We start from the raw sequence: 22,186 nt of genomic DNA on the forward strand, positions 1-22,186 counted from the left end.
TATATATATATAATGGAAATTAAAGGAGAATATAAAGAATGCGCAAATAATATAAGAAAAGTCAGATACGATGATCTTAGCATCTAAGAATCAAAATAGTTTAACTATCTGCCCCATCAAAATTGTAGTATATAATAGCTTCTTAATCTGTCTAATGCATACTGCGATCAATCATTTGTTACAATTATATATATAATAAGTAAGTGGGTTATTTATAAAAGAAGAAAAAGGGAAAACAGCTAAATACAATGCAAGAATGTATAATGATAAGATGTCACCAGCGATGAATAAACCAACCAAACAGCTTAATTCTTCTTTTTCTTTTGACAAAAGCAACAGATGAGGGGATTTTAAAGGATCACTCCGGGGTCTACCAACTTTACTTTTTCAAATAGTTTTTGAAGTTAAATACGCTTCTCATTAATTAGTTGTTATTTTTATTTTTATCAGTATTTCTAGTAATTGTGCAGACTTTTAAAAAAAAAATTGTGCAGACTTTTTTTCTTGTAAATGCACTACTCAACTCATATAAGTTGATTTCTTATGTGGTACATGTTAAAAAGGTTGCATTTTTGGAAGACAATGTACATAACGCGAAATATACACTATATACATGTAATATCACGAAAATTCTATCAATCATTTCTAATAGGTTGAAATATATTTGCAGAATTATATAATTGTTATATACAGGATATTCATGAATTCATAATAGGTGGCATAGAAAGGCTGATCAACAATAATATATGTGCAATACATGACATGAAGTTAAATAATGTTTAATGAATTTAATTGGTTAAATGCCAACCTAGGGTTGACAGCTCTAACACCTATTGGAATTTTTCCCTTGTGATCTGATTTCGCAATCAATTTAGAATCAATAATCCACAAGTTGTAAATCCACAATTTTGACAAGACGTTGTAGCCCAATGGTTAGGACGGGTCCCCGCCTGCACCCAGGTAGGGGGTTCGATCCACGCCGGAGGGAACTACCTTGCAACGCTCTTGTCACCCACACGGATATGGACCATGCTTTCGGCCCATTTGAAAAACTGGGAGGGGCGTCTATCCGTGGGCATTCCTTCCCCTTGGGGATTAGTCTGGGCCTTCTGGGCCTGGGATACCCCCAGGTTAAACAAAAAAAAAAAAATCACAACGACGCATCAACAATGGTTCCGATATACATTGTAGATTTTAATTGTACAGATACCATTATTTGAGGATTTCTTTGCGTGCTAGTTCGTCTCTGTTGTTCTAGCTAGCTATTTCTGTGGGTGCTAGCCAACGGAACGGAGTTGAACTGTGAGACTTTTGCAAATCAAAACTGTTCGATCATTATATTATCTTTCTTCCCCCAAAGCCAATAATTTCTTAACAGAATAAGCAAAACGAATACTTAAAAAGAATTTATATATCTCAGGACCTCATTCACAAATATAGGTAAGACGAGGTCCAACGTTTGCATACGTCAACAACATGAAAAAGGAATAAAAATATTTGTTTGGATTGACATTATCCTTTGGACGTAACACTTGCAAAAAAAAAAAGACATGCATGTTATTAACGCCGCTAATCTCTGCCGAGAAAAACAAAGAACGCCGCTAATCAGTCATATTAATTAGTTTTGTTGATATTTCGATGACTGTACATTTTATGCGGATTGTCGCTCCTGTTACTATGTAATTGCAATTCAACTAGATGTTTTTTCTGAACAATGTGCATCAATAATTTTTTCAAATTTAAATTATATTTTAAAACAAATTTTCAATATTATATATTTTATTATTTTTATCAATATTTTAATATAAATTTTATTTAATTAAATATAAATAATATAAAAATAATTTTATTTATTTAAAATCCTATTTTAAAATACATATATTTAAAGTAATAATTTTAGATAGATTTTTTATCTATTTATTTTGGTTAAATATATTAAATCAATAGATATACAATCAATCAATAAAATATTGTTATAAAACTATATAACTATCGAAAAATCAAAACTAAACAATGTTTATAAAATTTGTAGATATGTAAGAAACTACTGATTTTATGGTTAAAATTATATTTTTAAAAAGAATATAGAAAATTTTCAAAATTTTAGTAACAAAAATGGTATAATTAGAAATAATATTTTGAAATTTGTAATGTCATATTTGAATATATTTAACAAAAATTATAGAAATTTTTGAAAATTTTAGTAATAAATTTTTATTATTATAAAAACTAATAATATTTTAAACTTTGTAATTTCATATTTGAATATATTTAATTAGTTGATAATATATGAGTTATTACTATATTTTAAAAAATTTATCAAAATAAATATCAACACTAAATGTAATATATGAATTATCTCCATATTTTAAAAATTTATCTAAAATATAAATTAATATTAAATATAATTTTTCATGACGTATTTTATCATAAGCAATATCATCTATTTTTGTAGTTATATTGTATTTCTATTGTGAAAGTGATTGTAAAAAACCCGTGTAACAAAATTATTTTTCAAATAATATCTAGCAGATATTCGATATTCGATATTCATGACATATTGACATCCAAAATTGTGTACGTTTACTATATATATATATATATATATAAGATAAAAATTTGATTTATTTAAACTTAAAATTATTGTTTTGTGTAACTACATTAAAAAGAGAGTTTATAAAACTTTTACTGGTGATGTATATATATATTATATAATAGTTTGCGTGAGGAAATAACATGGTGTCATGATTTCAAACACACTTTAAAATAAACATTATTAAAAACAAGACTAGCATGCTACACCAGTACCACCCCCTTTCTTCCCGTTTCTGAAAAGTCAAAATGATTCCACCATTTTTCTCGACTCAAACATTAGTTCTTTTATATCTAGTTTGAAATTATATTCTTGAACAGTGCATATTTGATATTTAAGTACTGTAATAACTAAAACATAACTTAGGGCACATAGAAAGAATCTTCAAAACTAGAAAACCTGGTACAATATCTTCAATAAAACGAAGGAGATATCAACAAAATATCAACTATTAAAATCATCAGATTCTACAAATATATATATCCATAAAAGTATCGTTTATAAGAGGGATATATAAATTTGTTTAGAGGAATATATAGATATAGTAAATAATCTAGTTGTTACTTATGCACTGTATATAAAGTTATAAACGCTAGGAAAGGTTTTTTTTTTTTTTGAACTAAAACACTAGGAAAGTAAATAAAATGTGATTTAGTTAATGATTAAAAATAGGAAGTGGTTTAATTCATGAAGCAAAAGACGGCCGTTGGAGGAAAGAAAAAAAGAAACGGACCCACTGAGAAAGCGTTAGAATGAGCTGTCAAGAAACAGCTCCGACCAGTCTGTGTTCCCTTCTGCCTTTGGTTTTATAAAACCTCTCTTCCTCTCCTCTCTCTCTCTCCCCACAAAACACATATTCTCTCTCTCTCTCTGCTTTCTTTTCTTGAAATTCAAGAACTAAGAAATGGCTCAAGAGGAGGCGCAGAAATCAGCTGATGTTGTGGTTGTCTCAACGGAGAAACCAATGACTGATAAGGAGGTTACGGTTCCTGCTCCAGTGCCTGAGAAGGAGGTGACTCCTCCTGTTGCTTCTGAGGAGAAGGATGAGAAGGTGACCGTAGAGGCTGAGGCAGAGAAACCTGCTCCTGTGAAAGAAGAAGAAGAGACGGTTGTAGCTGAGAAAGTGGTTGTTCCTACCCCTGAGGAGCTTGAGAAGAAGGCGCTTGAGGAGTTCAAGGAGCTCGTGAGGGAGGCTTTGAACAAACGTGAATTCACTGCTCCCGCGCCGACTCAGGTGAAAGAAGAGAAACCAGAGGAGAAGAAACCGGCGGAGGAATCTAAAGAAGAAGAGAAAACAGAGGAGAAGAAGGAAGAAGAAGCCGTCAAGACCGAGGAGAAACCATCAGAACCCGCGGCGGCGGCTCCGGCTGAGACCAAGCCGGAGGAGAAAGAAGCTGTGCCAGTAACCACCGAGAAAGCCTCTGGTGCTGAAGAAGACGGAACCAAGACCGTGGAAGCAATCGAAGAGTCCATCGTCTCCGTCACTCCTCAAGAATCCGCCGCACCTGTCGTCGTAGAGACCACCGTCGTGGTCGCCGAGGCGGAGCCTGTGGAGCCAGAGGAAGTCTCCATATACGGAGTTCCCCTCCTCCAAGACGAGAGATCCGACGTGATCCTCCTGAAGTTCCTCCGGGCGAGAGACTTCAAGGTCAAGGAAGCCTTGACGATGCTGAAAAACACAGTCCAGTGGCGCAAGGAAAACAAAATCGACGAGCTCGTCGTCGAAGCCGCGGGAGAAGAGGCCAGCGAGTTCGAGAAGATGGTGTTCGCTCACGGCGTGGACAAGGAAGGTCACGTCGTGATCTACAGCTCATACGGGGAGTTTCAGAACAAGGAGCTATTCTCCGACAAGGAGAAGCTTAACAAGTTCCTTAACTGGAGGATTCAGCTACAAGAGAAGTGTGTGAGAGCTCTTGATTTCAGCAGCCCTGACGCTAAATCTTCGTTCGTGTTCGTCAGTGACTTCAGGAACGCTCCTGGACTCGGCAAGAGAGCCCTGTGGCAGTTCATCAGACGTGCCGTCAAGCAGTTCGAAGACAACTATCCCGAGTTCGCCACTAGAGAGGTATGTAATAGTTGCATGCAGTGTTTTCATTACATATAATTAGAATTAAATTTTAAGATATTTATAATCCATATTAGTCACGCCGAAACTGCTAGTGATTATTCTTTAATTTACCGTTTTACAAGATTTATAAAATGTTATTTGGTTTGTTTTGCAGTTGTTCATTAATGTCCCATGGTGGTACATTCCTTATTACAAAACATTCGGATCTATCATCACATCGCCAAGGACTAGAAGCAAGATGGTCCTTGCTGGTCCATCCAAGTCTGTTGACACCATTTTCAAGTAATTAGCCGTTATAAGTACTTTGGCATTGCATAACTAAAATATTTTTCTCTTTTTTTGTCGCTAAGCTCATATGTTTGTTGGTTGCGACAGATACATCTCTCCTGAACAAGTCCCGGTTAAGTATGGCGGACTTAGCAATGATCTTTCTTTAACCACTGGCGACACTGTCACCGAAGCCATTGTTAAACCAGCAGCTAAATACACCATAGAGTTGCCTGCTTCTGAGGTATGTTTACATTTAGAATTTGATTAGTAATAAAGTTTATGATTTAAATTGTTGCTAATTAAGAAGATTTATGTGGATTGTGGCAGGCTTGCACACTCTCGTGGGAGCTTAGGGTTTTGGGTGCAGATGTGAGCTATGGGGCTCAGTTTGAACCGACCGCAGAGGGAAGCTATGTTGTGATTGTTTCTAAAAACCGTAAGATTGGGTTAACTGATGAGCCGGTGATAACCGATTCATTTAAGGTGGGTGAACCAGGGAAAATTGTGATCACAATCGATAACCAGACTTCCAAGAAGAAGAAAGTGCTTTACAGGTTCAAAACGCAACCAAGGTCTGATCTTTGAAATCATATCCGAGACCATATATCACTTGCCACAACCCAAATCTAACGAGGAAGTTTTTTGGGAGAACAAATTTTTAATTAATTTAATTAGTTTCTTATTTGATATGTAATTTTGAAATCTCAAAGCTGGTTGTGTGTTTGCTGGAATTGTTTGCTTTGTTTTCAGTATTGGGATTGTTTTGAGTGTGGAGAATATGTGATTAAAATCCAAAAGCAAAAGAAAAATAAACTTTGTTTCATTACTTTACCTTTCACTTTCTTTTACCCTTTTTATTGTACAATCTGTGTAAATCTTAATGTATTTAATTTTTTTTGATAAACCCATTAATGTATTTAATATTTGTATCTGTCTTTCTCTACCTTTTAGTCTTTGCTTCTTGTTCATAAAATTATTCTGAAACAAAGGTAAAGCATTCGAAAATAGATCTAACTGGTGACCAAGGAATGAAGAGGAATAATGCATTCCTTAATGTTCCTAACAAATTTTACCATTCACAAGGAATAGTTATTCTTTTTCATTCCTCTTCATTCCTTTATTGTAGAGAATTAAAGAATAAATTTGTTCCTCACTAAATTTGATATGGAATAACCATTCCTCATTATTCCCATAATTTTATTCCCATCTATTCATTTTCTATTTGTTCCTAGTATTCCCGAGATGGTTACCAGTTAGACCCGTAGTGTATGCCCGTTGAGCAGTTAAAAGAGTAACAAGTGTTAAATTATAAATATTATCATAACTCAAATAACTATACATGAAAGTAATGTTCAATGGATACATATGACTTAATAAGATAAGGAAAAGAGACGTGTCAAGACTGGTTTTAGACTTCTCGTTATATCAATATTGATAGAGGTATGAAGATAAATATGAAAAAGTTCCTCTTTGTATAATCTATCAAATTATAACACTGAATGAGACATTAAGTTATAATGGACCCTATTGTTGAAATATGGACAAATATAATTAGTGGATAAGAGACGAAATCAAAGCACACATCATCATTATATTTGACACTAAGAAAATATATAACTGTAAACTCTATAAAATTTAGTTGCGTTATATTTCAGCAGATTATTATTTTTTGGAATGCAATTGCAATTGCAAAGACCAAAGATAATCTATTTTAAGTGTTTAACCAAAAACAATATATTTTAAGTGTTATAAAATTGTTGGAAAAATATGTAGTTCCGTAGTTTTGGCAAGTCGATCACAACCAGTTATGACTTATGTAGTGTGGATACACTGTCTTACTCTAAAGGACTAAACCGAGTTATCTGGGTAATTGTAACTATATGTAATCTGTTATGTACCAGATTGTCATCGACATAACCGGACCGACCAGGACCGTACCGATCACAGAAGATAATGCTTATCGACTGTTGTACTTATATATATATATATATATATATAATATATATATATATATGTAAGACCCCTGGTCAAGATTAATAACAAGAAACACGTTTCCCCAATTAGTTTAACAACACGTTATCAGCACGAGACTCTGAAATTCCGAGCTACCTCAAAAACCCTAATTGACGGCCCCACTTCAAACAGCTCGTTCTCTCAAACCGTAAAGATCCAGATGACGATTAATATATCCAATTAAAGCCCTTGACGAGACGAATCCAACGCCGTCGGCCTCGCCTCAAGCTGACTCTGGACGCGCCCTCACGCTCTATTCTAAGATGCGCCGTCAAGTGACCTAAAACCCTGAAATTCTAAAACTCATCCGACGACTTCAAACCGTTCGTTCTCTCAAACCGTAAGGATCCAGACGACAAGTAATATATCAAATTGAAGCTCTGGCCGAGACGAATCCATCGCCGCAAACCTTGTATCAATCCGATATCAAACGCGCCCTCACGCTCCATTATAACCGGCACCGTCAACTGCCATAAAATCCTAATCTCTTCTTTTTTTTACAATTTGTGTTTGATCATTATTCTAACTTGTTTTTAACTCTTGTGTTTAAGGTTTAACCAAGATCAAATACTTGATTCATAAATACCATTCAAACCAATTGGATGTTAAGAAGAGGCGACCAACTCCTGATCCGTTCCGGTCATGCAGTTCGCGACCCGACTCATTTCTGCTCTCGGTGGTCCGGTTCTACAAACATCAAAGTTTAGGTAATTAAAATTCTGAAACCTAAAAGAGAACCCATACTGAATTTGGTTGATTGATAAAGGTTTAAGACCACTAAAATTTGCAAAATCTCAAATCCTAAGATAATAGATCCCAAAACCCTTTAAGTAAGTTGGAACTTTTAAGTTCAACAGAGATTGTTTCTAACAATTAAACTCGAAACCCTAATGGTTTTGAATCTCACAGTCTGATCTATTGATCTATAAAGTAACTAAAACCATAAATATGACCTACTATGTATTATGGTCTAAAAATTAATTAAAATTCATGATAATCTCCTAAAAATCTCCAAAGTTTGTTTTCCATCATCAGAATCCGACCCATTGGTCTGGAACTATGTGGAAAATGATTTTTCGGTTTCTGGTCAGAAATTGACCTCTTCAAATAAATTCCGAAAAATTAATTAAAATTCACCAAAACTCATGATAAATCCTAACTAAGAAACCCTATAAGTAGTTTCATCAAATTCGTTTTTAATCACATAGGCATAGTGTAAATTTTTCATACCGAAAAAACTGCATAAAAAGTGTGTGATTGTTTGAAGTGTTTGAATCACCTAGAAATGATTGTTAGGATCTCATTCTTTTGGTTGAATTATTGGAGATTGCTAGAAAAATTCGGATTTTTCCAGATTGCTAAATTGAAAATTTTACTTTTTCTAAAACTTTCCGGTTTTGTGAAAATTGACTTTTATGGTTTCTGAAAATTTCCATATTAGTTTTAGAATAATGGAAGATTGCTAAAACTTGTTTTAAAACCATAATTGAATGTTTCCAGATTGCTAGAATGCAAAATTAACTTTTCTAAAAACTTCCGTTCTTTAAGAAAATGTCTTTTATAAGTTGCTGGAAACTTTCCATTTTTCTTTTGAAAGATTAGAAAAATGCTATAATTGTTAAGATTGATCTGATTTTTTTAAGTCATATAATGACTATTCAGATCAATGGTTTCGAAAATGACTATTCAGATTAAAAAAGTGGAACCCCATATTTTCGAAACCCTAAACCCTATTTTCTCTCTCTAGAATCCGATTACTTTTAAATCATCTAGAATCAATAGTTTGATCTGAATTTAAATTTTTTTTAGCTCATCTTGATCATGTAGACAATGAGAAAATCGGATTGCTAGATTGAATGGAAAATCGGATTGCATTGCATAAATTCAAAGGTTAAAAGAAACCAAAGTTGCATTGCTATATTGACTAAAAATAAATCAGATTGAATTATATAATTTAGAGGTTGAAAAAAACCAAATCACATTGCATAATTACAAGGTTGAAAGAAACCCAAAATGCATTGTTCGAATCCGATTATAAGTCAAATAATAAGACTCTAAAATCTATATTTTTAGATGTCGAATTTGGATTATCCAGCCCTTAATCTCTCTGGAGATAATTATTTAAAATGGGCCATGAACACTGCAATTGTCCTGAAGATAAGAGGACTTGACATATGTATCATCAAAGGCGAGTATGCAACAGAAAATGAAAAATATGGGGCAGTAACAATTATTCGCCAACATCTCACTGAGGATCTCAGAGATCAGTATCTAAATATTGCAAACCCTCTAGACCTTTGGACAGAGTTACAATCCAGATACACAATAGTGTTATTACCAAAGGCTAGGTATGAGTGGATAAATCTCAGATTTCAGGACTTTAAGTCCGTAGATGAATATAACTCAGCTCTAATCAAAATCGTTTCTAAATTGAAACTATGTGGTGAAGAGGTAACAGAGGAAAATTTACTGGAAAAGACATTCCTCACAGTTGATCCAAGGGATCTATTGTTACAATATACCTACAGAAAAAGGGTTTCACCACTTATACGAACTAGGTGATTTTCCCGTGCTCATGCACGGATGTAAATATTTACAAAATATACTATAATATTTGATTGCTATATACTTTAATTTTAAAATTTTATGCATAATTTATATTAATAATATTATATTACTTTAATTAGACATATCATTTTAGATATGTTATATCTAGTCGATTTAGTTATCATTTAGGTATATTGGATTACATTTATTTATCTGAATTCAACTATAATATTTTTATTCTAAATATATTAAAATTTTGATTAATTTTCTTATTTTCATTTTGGTTGGTTGTTGTCTTCCTTAATTTTAATATATTCTATTATCTTAGATATAAGGTTGATAAGTTTATATACTTAATTATTTTATGTAATCATCTAAGAAATTAGATAGATATATCAAAATATTTATATTACTTTGAAAATATATATATTTATATTGTTTAAAATTATTTTAAAAATAAATAATATTTATTTTTCTAATATCAAAATTACCTTTCTGGAATTTTGTATTTATGAAATCACATTATATACAAATATATATATTTCATCTAAGAAACAATAGATATAAAGTGAGTATTTATTACTTCAAAATTATAATTTATGTTATTTAAAAATATTTTTAAAATAGAATACTACTATCTAGTGAAATTTCCTTTTTAATGAAATCATATTATATATACATATATATTTTTTCGTTTTTAAATTCAATTTTTATAATTTATAAATTTTCCTTTTTAATATATATGTTATATGGAAATTTTCAAAAGGAAAATTAAAAAAATAATTATTATTAAATGTAATATTTTAATTCATTAAGGGTATCAATGTAATCAACCATCTTAAAAATTAACGTGAGCGCGACACATAGGAAACTGACTTCTCAAATAATATTATAGAGATTTGATTTTGTATCTATTACAAGCTGAGAAGAATAATGAGATACTAAAGCGAAACCAGTGAGATGAGACTTCCTGAAGCCAATAAGGCTGGAGAGAACAAGGATGAATCCAAAGAAGCCATGTACAGAATAATAAAAGGAGTGGCCAGCATATACATTGCTTAAGAATCGAGATTTCGACATTCTGATTTTATGTTTTGATTTTTTGTCATTTATGATTTTTTTTATATAATAAGAGTTGTTTTAGTTTTATATTATCACTAGGTGATTCTCCCGTGCTCATGCACGGGAATAAATACTTATAAAATAATCAAATCATAATAATTGTTAAAAATTTACATATGTTTTTTATAATTTTAAGTAATTTTATTACTTATATTTATGATGAATAAAGAGAATTGTATTAGGTATCATTATATGGATATAAAAATCTATATATTTGTTCATAATTTTTAAGTTATTTTAATTTATATCATAAAAATAATATTAAATATCATTATGTTCTCATCTTAATTAGATATGCAATTCTATGTATAGTAATTTGGATCAATTCATGTATGGTATCGTTGAGGTTTATATTTGGTTTCAAAGTAAACAACAATTTTTAATTAAGTTACAATTAAATTTTTATTTTAATTTTATTTAGTTTGGTTTATTCTATTAGATTTGTAAATGTATTTATACAAGTTTTTATAATTGTATATATGTTTTCTGAGAAAAAGAAATATAAAGCTGAAATTGCGTTAATAAAAATACTTCTAATATTTAATTTTTAATATATCTTATTTTGGATAAAATTATATAAAATAAATTAATGTGCTAATAGATTAAGAATTGAATAAGCAAACCAATTCAGAAATATTTCAATTCATTGATTAATTTCGAATTCATAAGATAGTTACACCCAGAAATTCAAAAGATTGTATTTATACATATGTTTTCATTTTAATTAGTTATCTTATTTCAAACATAATATTTTGGACAGTTCAAGTGTTCATTGTTGGGTATATTTTCGCATCTATTATTTCAAACTGAACACCTGTTTTTTTTTACTTTAATAAGATTAAAATTGAATTACAATTTTAGCTTAATTTAGTTCAGTTCATCTTTTTATATTTCTAAGTATATTTTATAAATCTTATAAAATTTGGTAAGTTTATTTTTAAAAAAAATATAGAAACACACAGAAATGTTGTAGTTGCATTCATGAACATGTTTTATAATATTTAAAATTCATGTACATATATGAATATTTATAAAACAAGTAAATCCTAATAATTGGTAAATCATCACTTGTTAATTGTGGATACATTTTATAATTTTATCAATAAAAATTAGGTAAATTTTAATTTTAATTTATAAATTTTCTTAATGATATTAGATGATCACTTTACGTTGTTTGAAATTAATTTTCTTTAAATCATTTAATCAAAATATAATCATTTTAAAATATGTTTTCTTAAAAAATTGTCTTAACTATTTTCTTTTTTAAATTATATGTATACACCTATATATTTTGAAAATTATTAGATATTCACTTATTTATGTTTTTAGGGAAAATATAAAGTAAGAAAAAATAAATTCGTTTTGTATATAAAAATCTATATATTTTTATAGATATTTCCTTTTTATTATATATGGGTTTATAAGATAAATAAACTATAATAAAAAGATAATTGAAGTTTTATTAATAAAAAGGAAACTAAACAATTTTTAGTAATAGGTATAACTAAAATTAATTCATTAAAGGTATTCGTGTAATCAACCATTATGAGAATCAACGTGAGCGCGACACATAGGAAACTGACTTCTCAAATAATATTATAGAGATGTTTGACTTGCTTGATAATTTTTTGATTGATAAATGACAAATGAAAATTTAAAAATGAGTATAGTAATTAAAAATCATCCGACCAAAGGCATTGCTTAAAAGGGGCATGAATTATTCACCCAAATAAAAGTTCCATTTGAGTTATAAAATTTTGAAAAATGAATGGTTTCCACATTGAACCAATGGGCAAAGGAAATATAAGTTCCTTAAGATTATAAAGAAAGTAAAAATCGCCCAAAGCATAAAAATGGTCGAAACTGTACTCCCAACTGATCTAAACTATGCTAAAAGATCAGTATGATAAAGGCAAAAGGCCTAGGTAACCAGATAGGTTGACCACAAAATTTTATACACTTTATGGCATGATTGGACTAGCCATCCAGGTCTTTATATGCAAAGATTGATATAAAAAAAGGCACAAAAGAGTTATCTCATAGAATCTCACGTTGTGTAACATGTACACAAGGGAAACTCAATAGGCTATAATGTTCCAAGCATCTAAACAGATTTATAGCATGTTCATGAGGGGGAGAAATGACACTCCCGTGGTCCATGAACAACACTAAAAATCCGAGTGACATGGTCTATGACTATGATAGAACTTGGCCGAATTCTTTGTGATACAAAGATCACTAGCTAATGTTTGGGAACACATGGATTTACATGTAATAAAAATATGCATCAGGCCATATTAAGTGAGCATAGATATTCCCATCTAAGAATGATAAAGGGTCATGATCCAGACATAGACCATCCTAAGAGATTATGTATAGACCACCACAATAATATGTGCCGTCTAGGATGAAACCTCATAAGAAGATGAGATAAGATTGGGAATATATGTTGGATATGAGAATGTTTTCTCCCACGATTTTATAAGAAACTTTGAGCCAAATATGGGTGATCAGATTAAGGCCAGGTTTACGGATTGCATGATTAAATCCGACTATCCAACATCAGGGGGAGAAAGAAATAAGCTGGTACAAGTATAAAGAAATGGAATGGTATTAACCATCCTTGTCTTGGCAAGATCCTCGGACCAGAGAATATGATTTAAGACGTCCAAAAAAAGATCATACAAAGCTAGCTAAAAGAATGCCAGACAGATTAGACCCGAAAAGAAAAGAAAAAGAATGACTAAGTCATACCAGCTTAAGCACCACGAAATTAATGTCCTAGAAGAGACATAATCAAGTTGCTATAGAGTCTAAAGATAGACCAATATGTTCCATAAGATAAGGAACCTCGGAAATGAAAAGAAAGGTGCATATAAATGACATATCCAAGGTCATAAGGGAAACCAGACTAGACATTGAGATAAGGCTGCGCAGCTAACATCTAAGGTACCAGACCATGTAGTTTGGGACGCCAAACTGCAAGGTAAATGAAGGTTCTTAGTAAGAATGAAATCTCTAATCGATTAGTTCATGGAACACAATGGAACACTATAAAAGAAGTGTCGACACATAAAAGATAAAGATGCATAAGAAAATAGCACTTGAGTTTAAAAGATATAAGCGAGGATCAGAACCCACGAGAATACAAGAATGCATTCATAGACTAAAGGAAACCGTGGGGGTTCAAAGAAAGATTCAAAGAATCTATAAAAGAGATGTGTATATTGGCCATATATAGAAACACCATCTGATAAGATAAAACCAGTGAAAAATAGGTCATGTGTGGGAAAGGAAAAGAAACCGTGAGACATGGACTAAGGTGTTCATATTACTATTTAAAGCATTCAAGGAATGGCTTGATTACACAAGGATACTCACAGAGACCAAGTAACAGATTATAAGGAGATGTACTCCTATGTGGTGGATGCTACTATAAATTCGAAAATGATAAAGGTCTGGATATAAGAAAAGAGAAATGTAGTAAGCAGCATGATTGATCACTGGATAAAGAAATGATAAAAGTATCAAAAAGATGAGAAAAGAAATTCTCATAGAATAGTTTTGTTCCTAAGCTATTCATGCACTGAAACAAGGCAGCTGCAAATGATAGACTAAGAAAATACTTAGTACAATCAGTCCATAGATCCTTATAGAGGATATTATAATTCCTTGTGTTTATGTTTATACCAAACCAACCTAAAGAGAGGTTCAATGGTTCAATGATTTCAAAGATACAAGTTATCAATTGATTTTGGACAGAATATGATGGGACTAGAAACCTTAGCCATATATGAGTATATTGGCGTGTGATGACAAGGTCTATGACTTAACATGTATGTTTTCGAAAACATAACATTGTCTACGACAAAATGAAAGAAGTCATGAGACATCATCCAGAGATAGTGACCAGAACAATGTCTGAGTCAATAATAAAATGAAAGTGTCCACGGTATGGCAAAGCCATGAGACTAGAGGAACCATGGGACATGAGAGGACCTGCAAAAAAGATTTAATCGCAGGATAAAGGTACATCCAAGTACTGGTCGAGTACTATCCGAGTACTGATTGAGCATCATCCATCCGACCAGAACATGGAGACATTGTCAAGTGGTCAGCATCAAAGGAGCACGTCTTGATCATGTCCAAATGAAGTTCCAGAAGGCCGGCAAAATTACAAAATATTACAAGAAGCTCATCGACCAGATAAGAATGCATCGTCCAAAGATCTACAGTGATGCATTCATCAGGGGGAGTTCATGTGTTGTACTCTTTTTCCTGTCCATGTTCCCATTTTGCCACATTGGTTTTGGGTTTTTCCAGGAGAGGTTTTAATGAGGCAACATTAATCATGCAACGAACCAGTACCGGATGTGTCGATTAAGGAGGAGTGTTATGTACCAGATTGTGATCGACATAACCGGACCGACCAGGACCGTACGGATCACAGAAGATAATGCTTATCGACTGTTGTACTTATCCAATTAAGATAAACACGACCTGATGTATATATATATATATGTAAGACCCCTGGTCAAGATTAATAACAAGAAACACGTTTCCCCAATTAGTTTAACAACATTATCTAAATTATACTCCGTATTAAAGTTATATAATTAAATATTTTTAGTATAATTTAGGTTATTTCAATTATTTAGGTTATTTAAACTAATCATGACTAATTGTTATGGCCTACTCATAAATAAAACAAGTCCAAAGTTCAAGTCTAACCCGCATGATTACCAAAATATCAAATATATAAAACTACGGCCTTATGATGATCATAACATCTATTCGTCTTAAAATTAAGAAATCTTAAATTGTAATATGAAGATATTCATGTCCTTGTTTCATTCATCAACTTACGTCATTCATTTTGAAAAAGACAGTACTATAATTTTTGAAAATTAGGTGCGAATGTGCCAGATGAGACGGGAATCCCATTCAAAATCGTATTTGATACTAATTTCAGAACTTAACTGGCCATGTATTATTTACCGTAGTTAAAAAGAAAGTATTTCTAAGTTCTACATAAAAGTAGATTGTTACCTAACCACAAATCATATGTTATTTCTAAGTTCTACAAAGCCACATGTTCATTCCAGTTTTTCAACAACACCAAATGTCGCAAGTCTAGCCTAAAATGAATCAAATTTTAGAATCTGGACATCTTAAGAATATTGAAAGTTCAAGGAATGTGAGAATGTTAATTTGAGAGCAGATAAATTTGAGTCTAATTTTGAGAAATAACAACGGTTTAGTAACCTATGAGTCCATTAAGAACCGCCACCAATTTACCTGGGATCGAACCCTCTTTTAAAATTTGAAATGCTTTTAGTACAAAACATAAATTTCTAATGGACAAATGGTCACTTAAATGATTAAACTTGCATGAGAACTGAAGTGATCATAATGTCGGGTCCGATGACAGTTGGGAGCTTATAAGAAAAACGCATAAAATAGTAAACCAATGGAAAAGGGAGTGACATGCGTGGACCGACACAACACAAACAGCCATGAATGAAATTTGAGCACATTCACTACTGGCCATAGTCGTCGCATGTGCTTCTTCATCAATTCCTCGTCCGCCTTCCTTTTTGCTTTTCCATATATTAAATTCACAAAGAAATAATAAAAGGTCCTCACTTTCACACAACTGAATTGCACAACAATCAAGATTTGTTGATCATTTCACTTCCATAAATGGAGAGGTTATGTGTGTGTTTGTGAAAGTGTTTGCAAGTATACATGTGTTATAGGTCGGTTCGTTTCACCGTGTTAGGATATTAGCGACAGGCGACTATACTTACTAATGATAAAGCTCTGCATGTGCACATCGTTTTCAAATACTCGTTAATCTTTGTTGAATCTTGATGTTTATACCAAAGGTAAAAAACGAGCATGGTTGGTGTTGTATATTATTCCCAATAACAAGAAACAAACCCCCGAACTTATACAAACTGGCCATGCAATTTAAGGGATTATAGACGATATTTTGAAAATTTTAACTAAAATTTCTTTTGGAGCTTTTGTTTGTGTAATCTTTTTTTCAAAAATTTTAGGGATTTAAGACCAACTAGATCTTGACCCGCCCGACCGGGCGGGTATTTATTTTATGTTTTTAATTTTTCTTTTAATATTAAATGATGTATTTGTAATATTTAAATATAAATTTAGATTGGAAATTTATCTTTGCAGTTATAATAAAAATTAAAATTAAAAATTTAATAAAATATTCTGATATAAATTTAAAATTTTCTAATTAAAATAATATAGAGTTGGGTCATAATTTTTTTCAATTCAAAAATCTTAGCATCCCTCAAAAACAAAGAAAATAAAATTATAAATACATAAAACATATAACCATATTTGGGACTATACTTTCTACTAAAATAAATTTGTTAAAGAAAATAATGTTGCGCTGTTTTTGTTTATTTCTAGAGCTTGACTCGTGACCGTATAAATATTTTATTTCACTTTAATTTTTTTCTATGTACTAATGGTACACTATATATATTTGTAAATTAAAATGTATTACATAATTTTTAATATAACATTTTAAAACATAACGATTTTATTTATTAGTTTTAAATAATTATATTTTGTGATTTAATCGTCTATTAGATCATAGTGTATCATATAAACAAATCTTATATTTATAACTAATTGGACTTATATAGGAAGTATTATGCTAATAATATATAAAAATTATATTTTATTTTTATGTTATATAAATTGATTATATGTTATATATTAGGAAATATATTTTGGTTAAGATTTTGTTAAGGAAATCTGTTATTTAAATTAGGAAAAAATATTAAATGCTTTAATCTATTATTTAAATTAGGAAAAGACAATCATACTTAAATATATCTTCATTTAATACCTCAGTGGCATGACAATGTAAATATAATGAAAAACTAAGAGTTAATCTAATTTTGTACTTATGTTTTAATAGAATAGATAGAATAGATTTATTTATTAGGTTTGGTTCAGGGTAGCGCTAGATATTAATTTCAGTATTTGTCCGTCTAGTATGTTATTAAATTTCTAAGTAGTAAAAGTCCATGGTAAATTAAAATATTAATTAACTTTCTAAGTTTTTGCATCAATTCCAAATCATCAATTTCAAACAATCCCATGATAATCGACGAATACCTTTTGTTGGTCTTTCTAATTTTGAAAAAAAAAACAGATCCATCTGAAAACAATATTTTTTGGTACTATATTCGTTTGGTTCTTTTCTTATGTTTCTTCCGACACATCTGACTCCTTCACTACCTCAACGTATCTATCTCTCTGTAATAACTTGTCTCGGTTAAAACTTAAAAAGTCTGATATAATTCGTTTAGATCGTACAATATCAGAAATAAAACGTTACTGTAAACAAAAAGAGAAAACAATAATATAATCATACAAACTTATGCTTAATCCCAAAGATTTATCCTCCTACAAGCATGAAGGATTTCAGACCCATAGCGTTATGTAATGTTTCTTACAAGATAATATCGAAAGTGCTGGTAAATCGTCTGAAGAAACATCTACCGAACATCATCTCAGAGAATCAGAATGCTTTTATTCCAGGCAGACTTATCTCTGACAATATAGTGATTGCACATGAGATTTTTCATAGTCTCAAAGCTCGAAAAAGGCAAGCTACTTCATATATTGCAGTCAAGACTGACATTACCAAAGCATATGACCGATTAGAATGGGGATTTTTAAGAGAAACAATGCAACAAATGGGGTTTGATAGTCAATGGATCTCATGGATTATGGCTTGTATCTCAACAGTTAGTTATTCGGTTCTCATCAATGGAACACCAGAAGGATATTTTGCACCTGAAAGAGGACTCAGACAAGGTGATCCTTTGTCACCTTACCTCTTTATTCTCTGTGCAGAAGTATTGTCACATATGATGTCAAGAGCTATGGAGGCAAGAACTCTGATGGGAATCAAGATAGCTCTTCGTGCTCCTGCTGTGAATCACTTATTATTTGCTGATGACTCTCTGTTCTTCGCATTAGCAAATCCTCAGGCTGCAAGGAAACTAAAACATATCTTTAGTAAGTATGAGGAAGCCTCAGGACAAGCCATTAATTACAGTAAATCTTCTATTACTTTTGGTAGCAAGGTATCATCTGCAACACAAACTCTCATGCGGAATCTGCTTGGTATCACCAATGTTGGAGGCATTGGCAAGTACTTGGGATTACCAGAGCAGTTTGGATCTAAAAAGAGTGAGATGTTTACTTATATCATTGATAAAGTAAAGAAAGTAACTCAAGGATGGAAGCAGAAGCATTTGTCTCATGGAGGAAAAGAGATTTTGTTGAAAGCTGTAGCATTGGCAATGCCAATATTCTCAATGAATGTTTTTAAACTGCCGAAAGCTATATGTGAAGAAATAAATGGGATCATAGCTCGCTTCTGGTGGGGATCAGGAGAAAATAAAGGACTTCATTGGTATTCTTGAGACAGAGTGTGCTTACCTAAGAAGGAAGGTGGTTTGGGATTCAAGGATTTAGAAGCTTTCAATCAAGCTTTACTTGCAAAGCAAGTCTGGAGAATCTTGCAACATCCTACTTGTTTGATGGCACGAATTCTACAGGCTCGTTACTTTCCAGATGGAGATATCTTAGGGGCATCAGTAAAGAAGAAAGCATCGTATGCATGGAAGTCTATCATGTATGGAAAGGAGTTGATAACTAAAGGAATGCGACATGTTATTGGGGATGGTACATTTACAAATATGTGGACAGATAAGTGGCTACCTACACATCCTCCGAGGGTGCCACAAGCAATCAGAGCAATCGATGAAGAAGAAAAGGTCAATGTGTACTTTAACAACGTACAGTCACAATGGGATTTGGATAAGCTACATCAAACAGTTCATCCTGATGACTATGAGATGATTTTAAAACTTAAAATCAGTCCAGTTGCGAAGCAAGATCTGATAGGCTGGCACTACACTGATGATGGTATTTACACAGCTAAATCTGGCTATTGGGTAGCTACTCATCTACCAGAGCACAACTTTGTGAATCCGACTTTTGGAAACCAACTTCTCAAGCAGAGAGTGTGGAAAACAAAGATGCCATCAAAGTTACAACATTTCTTGTGGAGAATGCTTTCTCGCAGTTTGGCTACTGGTAATAATTTGAAAAGAAGACATATTACTCAAGATGCTACTTGTCAGAGATGTTGCCTCGAGGATGAAACAGAGAAACATCTATTCTTTGAATGTACTTATGCAAAGCAAGTTTGGAGAGCTTCTGGTATTGCAAATACAACTATAGACAATCCTCAGGCGTCTTTTGAAGATAAAATTGAAGCATGTTTGTTAGTCAGTTCATCGGCAAGATTACAACATTACAAAGATTTGCCAATATGGATCCTATGGAGGATTTGGAAGAGTCGAAATAGACTCATTTTTCAACAAAAACTTTCCCATTGGAAAACGTGTCTTGCGTATGCTAAGAGTGATGCAAAGGAATGGACAGATGTTGGTTTATTAGTTTCTCATGGAAGAAGATCAGCACAAGGAAGTGGTTCTGATATAAATAAAAACTGGAAACGACCTCCAGGGGGTGTTATAAAATGTAATGTTGATGCGTCTTTTATAAATTCAGAAACTCCAAGTTCTTCTGGATGGGTTATAAGGGATGATAAAGGTATATACAGGGGAGCATCACAGGCAGTGGGTCACAAAGTTGTATGTGCGCTAGATGGAGAACTTCAAGCTATCTTAATGGCAATTCAACATCTCTGGTTGAAAGGCTATAGACGTATTATGGTGGAAAGTGATAGTAAAAAAGCTATTGATATCTTAACAGACAAGACACTGTATTTCTCGGGATATAATTGGATCAGAGACATCAAATGGTGGAGTAGAAGATTTGAAGATGTTAAGTTTTCTTGGGTCTCAAGGGATACAAACAAAGCTGCAGATAAACTTGCAAAAGTTAATCTACCTAGTAGTGGTTTTATTTTTCATAATTATGTACCACAGACGATTACAAATCTTCTTCATGAAGATTATGTTAACTCTTCTATATGATTAATAAGAATGAAGTTATAAAAAAAAAAAAAAAACAAAAGAGGCCGTCGGCCTGATAGTATATTCAATTAGGCCCAATTTGGAGCCCATTGTTTTCTAGTGTGCAGCGAATCCGAGAAAGGGAATCACGGAACAACGGAAGCACCAAACTCAACTCAGAAGAATCAAATCGGAGAGAGGTAAAAGTCAATTTCGGAAGAAAGAAAATGGGAGAGAAGAAGGAGATGGTGGCACCGGAATACGACGTGAACGCTAAGTGGGATGCGTGCATCGATCTCACGACGCGCCGTTTCGTCTACTCCTCCCTCGGCGGCGCCTTCGCCGGTCTTCTCTTCTTCAGTTCCGTGTTCTTCAATTCGATCCTCGTTTCGTTTTTTTTTTTAATTTAATGATTACTTGTAGTTCAATTGATGATAGATACTTAGCGACTTTGGATCTTAGAAGCGAATTGAAGAAACACACGATTGTGAAATTAGGTTTTTTTTTTTAAATGTTTCTTGATTACTGTAGGGAGTCCTGTTACAAGATGGGCGTCTATTGCCTTTGGTGCTGGAATCGGTATTGGCTCTGCATACACTGATTGCTCTCGTGCTTTTGATGCAGACACTTCTGTATCTCAGGTTAGTCTGGATTTGCTGAGAGATTGTCTGAGATTAGAAAGGTTTCTTAGTGTAGCTGAAGGGTATTACTATATATGGATGGTTTAACTAGTTATAGTAAACTTGTTTTGTGCCAAACTTTGTAATTTGGTATTACATCTCTTGATGCATGCATCCTTCCTTGCTAGGAATGTGTCTTAGTGTTAGTGGTTGAAAACCAAGTATCTGGCTTGTTTGTGTTGTATTTGTAGTGTTTGCTACTACCATATATAGAGTTTTACATGTATGTATATCAATTCATATAGTGATGATTGGTACTTGCAAGGTTGAAGGCAAGTTCCATCTTGCATTTGCAGCTTTGCTTATTTGTAATGTGCGATTAAGTAGAGTAATACAAGTAACAATTCTAATCCATACGTCTTGATTGTCCATGAAATTGTAATATGTAGTATCATTTTTGGGGGGTTTTTACCATGTGAAAAAAATGATCCATGGCAAAGTAGAGGAATATGAGGTTTATTTAAATCTTTTCTTTTCTTTCTTGTAACCCTATTGTTGTTGTTGTAGGCGGCAGAAGAGTAGAGAAGGATGATAAAGCAGTAAGTGAACCCATGCGAAGATCAGCAGGGTATTCAGAAAACACTCATATGATTTTGAATTGTTTCCTTTTTTTTGGTCAAATGGACAAGTACTTTGAGGTTAATGCCCAAATGTAAAACCTTCTCTTCTGTCTTTCTTTCTTATGTTAATCGTTTTGAACAAATTAACCTCTAAAATGTTATATCAGCGCATTCTAGTTGCAATAAAAAAAGCCAACAAATCCTCAAACCTCACTTTGGGGAACTTTTTTTTTTAATTTAGTCAATTCCGCAGATGTCAATGAGCAAACCGGGAATAACCGAAAGCATATTTT

The 22,186-nt window shown here is 32.3% G+C and overlaps 2 protein-coding genes across 2 annotated transcripts; both read left to right on the forward strand.

Annotated features, from left to right (window-relative positions):
* Window positions 1-3,418: 3,418 nt before the first annotated feature.
* LOC130499984 (patellin-1-like) lies at window positions 3,419-5,757 on the forward strand. Its single transcript, XM_056994642.1, has 4 exons — window positions 3,419-4,658; window positions 4,816-4,943; window positions 5,037-5,172; window positions 5,259-5,757. The coding sequence occupies exons 1-4, from the start codon at window positions 3,498-3,500 to the stop codon at window positions 5,514-5,516; spliced, it is 1,683 nt and encodes a 560-aa protein (XP_056850622.1). The 5' UTR covers window positions 3,419-3,497; the 3' UTR covers window positions 5,517-5,757.
* Window positions 5,758-20,792: 15,035 nt separating this feature from the next.
* Window positions 20,793-22,036, forward strand: LOC130500392 (MICOS complex subunit MIC10-like). The gene is made up of 3 exons (XM_056995418.1): window positions 20,793-21,013; window positions 21,185-21,294; window positions 21,841-22,036. The coding sequence occupies exons 1-3, from the start codon at window positions 20,881-20,883 to the stop codon at window positions 21,853-21,855; spliced, it is 258 nt and encodes an 85-aa protein (XP_056851398.1). The 5' UTR covers window positions 20,793-20,880; the 3' UTR covers window positions 21,856-22,036.
* The last annotated feature ends 150 nt before the right edge of the window (window positions 22,037-22,186 follow it).

This window comes from Raphanus sativus, chromosome 9 (genome assembly GCF_000801105.2).
Source record: "Raphanus sativus cultivar WK10039 chromosome 9, ASM80110v3, whole genome shotgun sequence".
Taxonomy (NCBI): Eukaryota; Viridiplantae; Streptophyta; class Magnoliopsida; order Brassicales; family Brassicaceae; genus Raphanus; species Raphanus sativus.

What these genes read in the sequence shown, in the direction of transcription:
- LOC130500392 (XM_056995418.1), top strand. Translation starts at nt 20,881, where the DNA reads ATGGGAGAGAAGAAGGAGATGGTGGCACCGGAATACGACGTGAACGCT. An exon ending in CGCCGGTCTTCTCTTCTTCA is followed by an intron (nt 21,014 to 21,184) that starts GTTCCGTGTTCT and finishes TGATTACTGTAG; the next exon opens with GGAGTCCTGTTACAAGATGG.
- LOC130499984 (XM_056994642.1), top strand. Translation starts at nt 3,498, where the DNA reads ATGGCTCAAGAGGAGGCGCAGAAATCAGCTGATGTTGTGGTTGTCTCA. An exon ending in TCTGTTGACACCATTTTCAA is followed by an intron (nt 4,944 to 5,036) that starts GTAATTAGCCGT and finishes TGGTTGCGACAG; the next exon opens with ATACATCTCTCCTGAACAAG. An exon ending in TAGAGTTGCCTGCTTCTGAG is followed by an intron (nt 5,173 to 5,258) that starts GTATGTTTACAT and finishes GGATTGTGGCAG; the next exon opens with GCTTGCACACTCTCGTGGGA.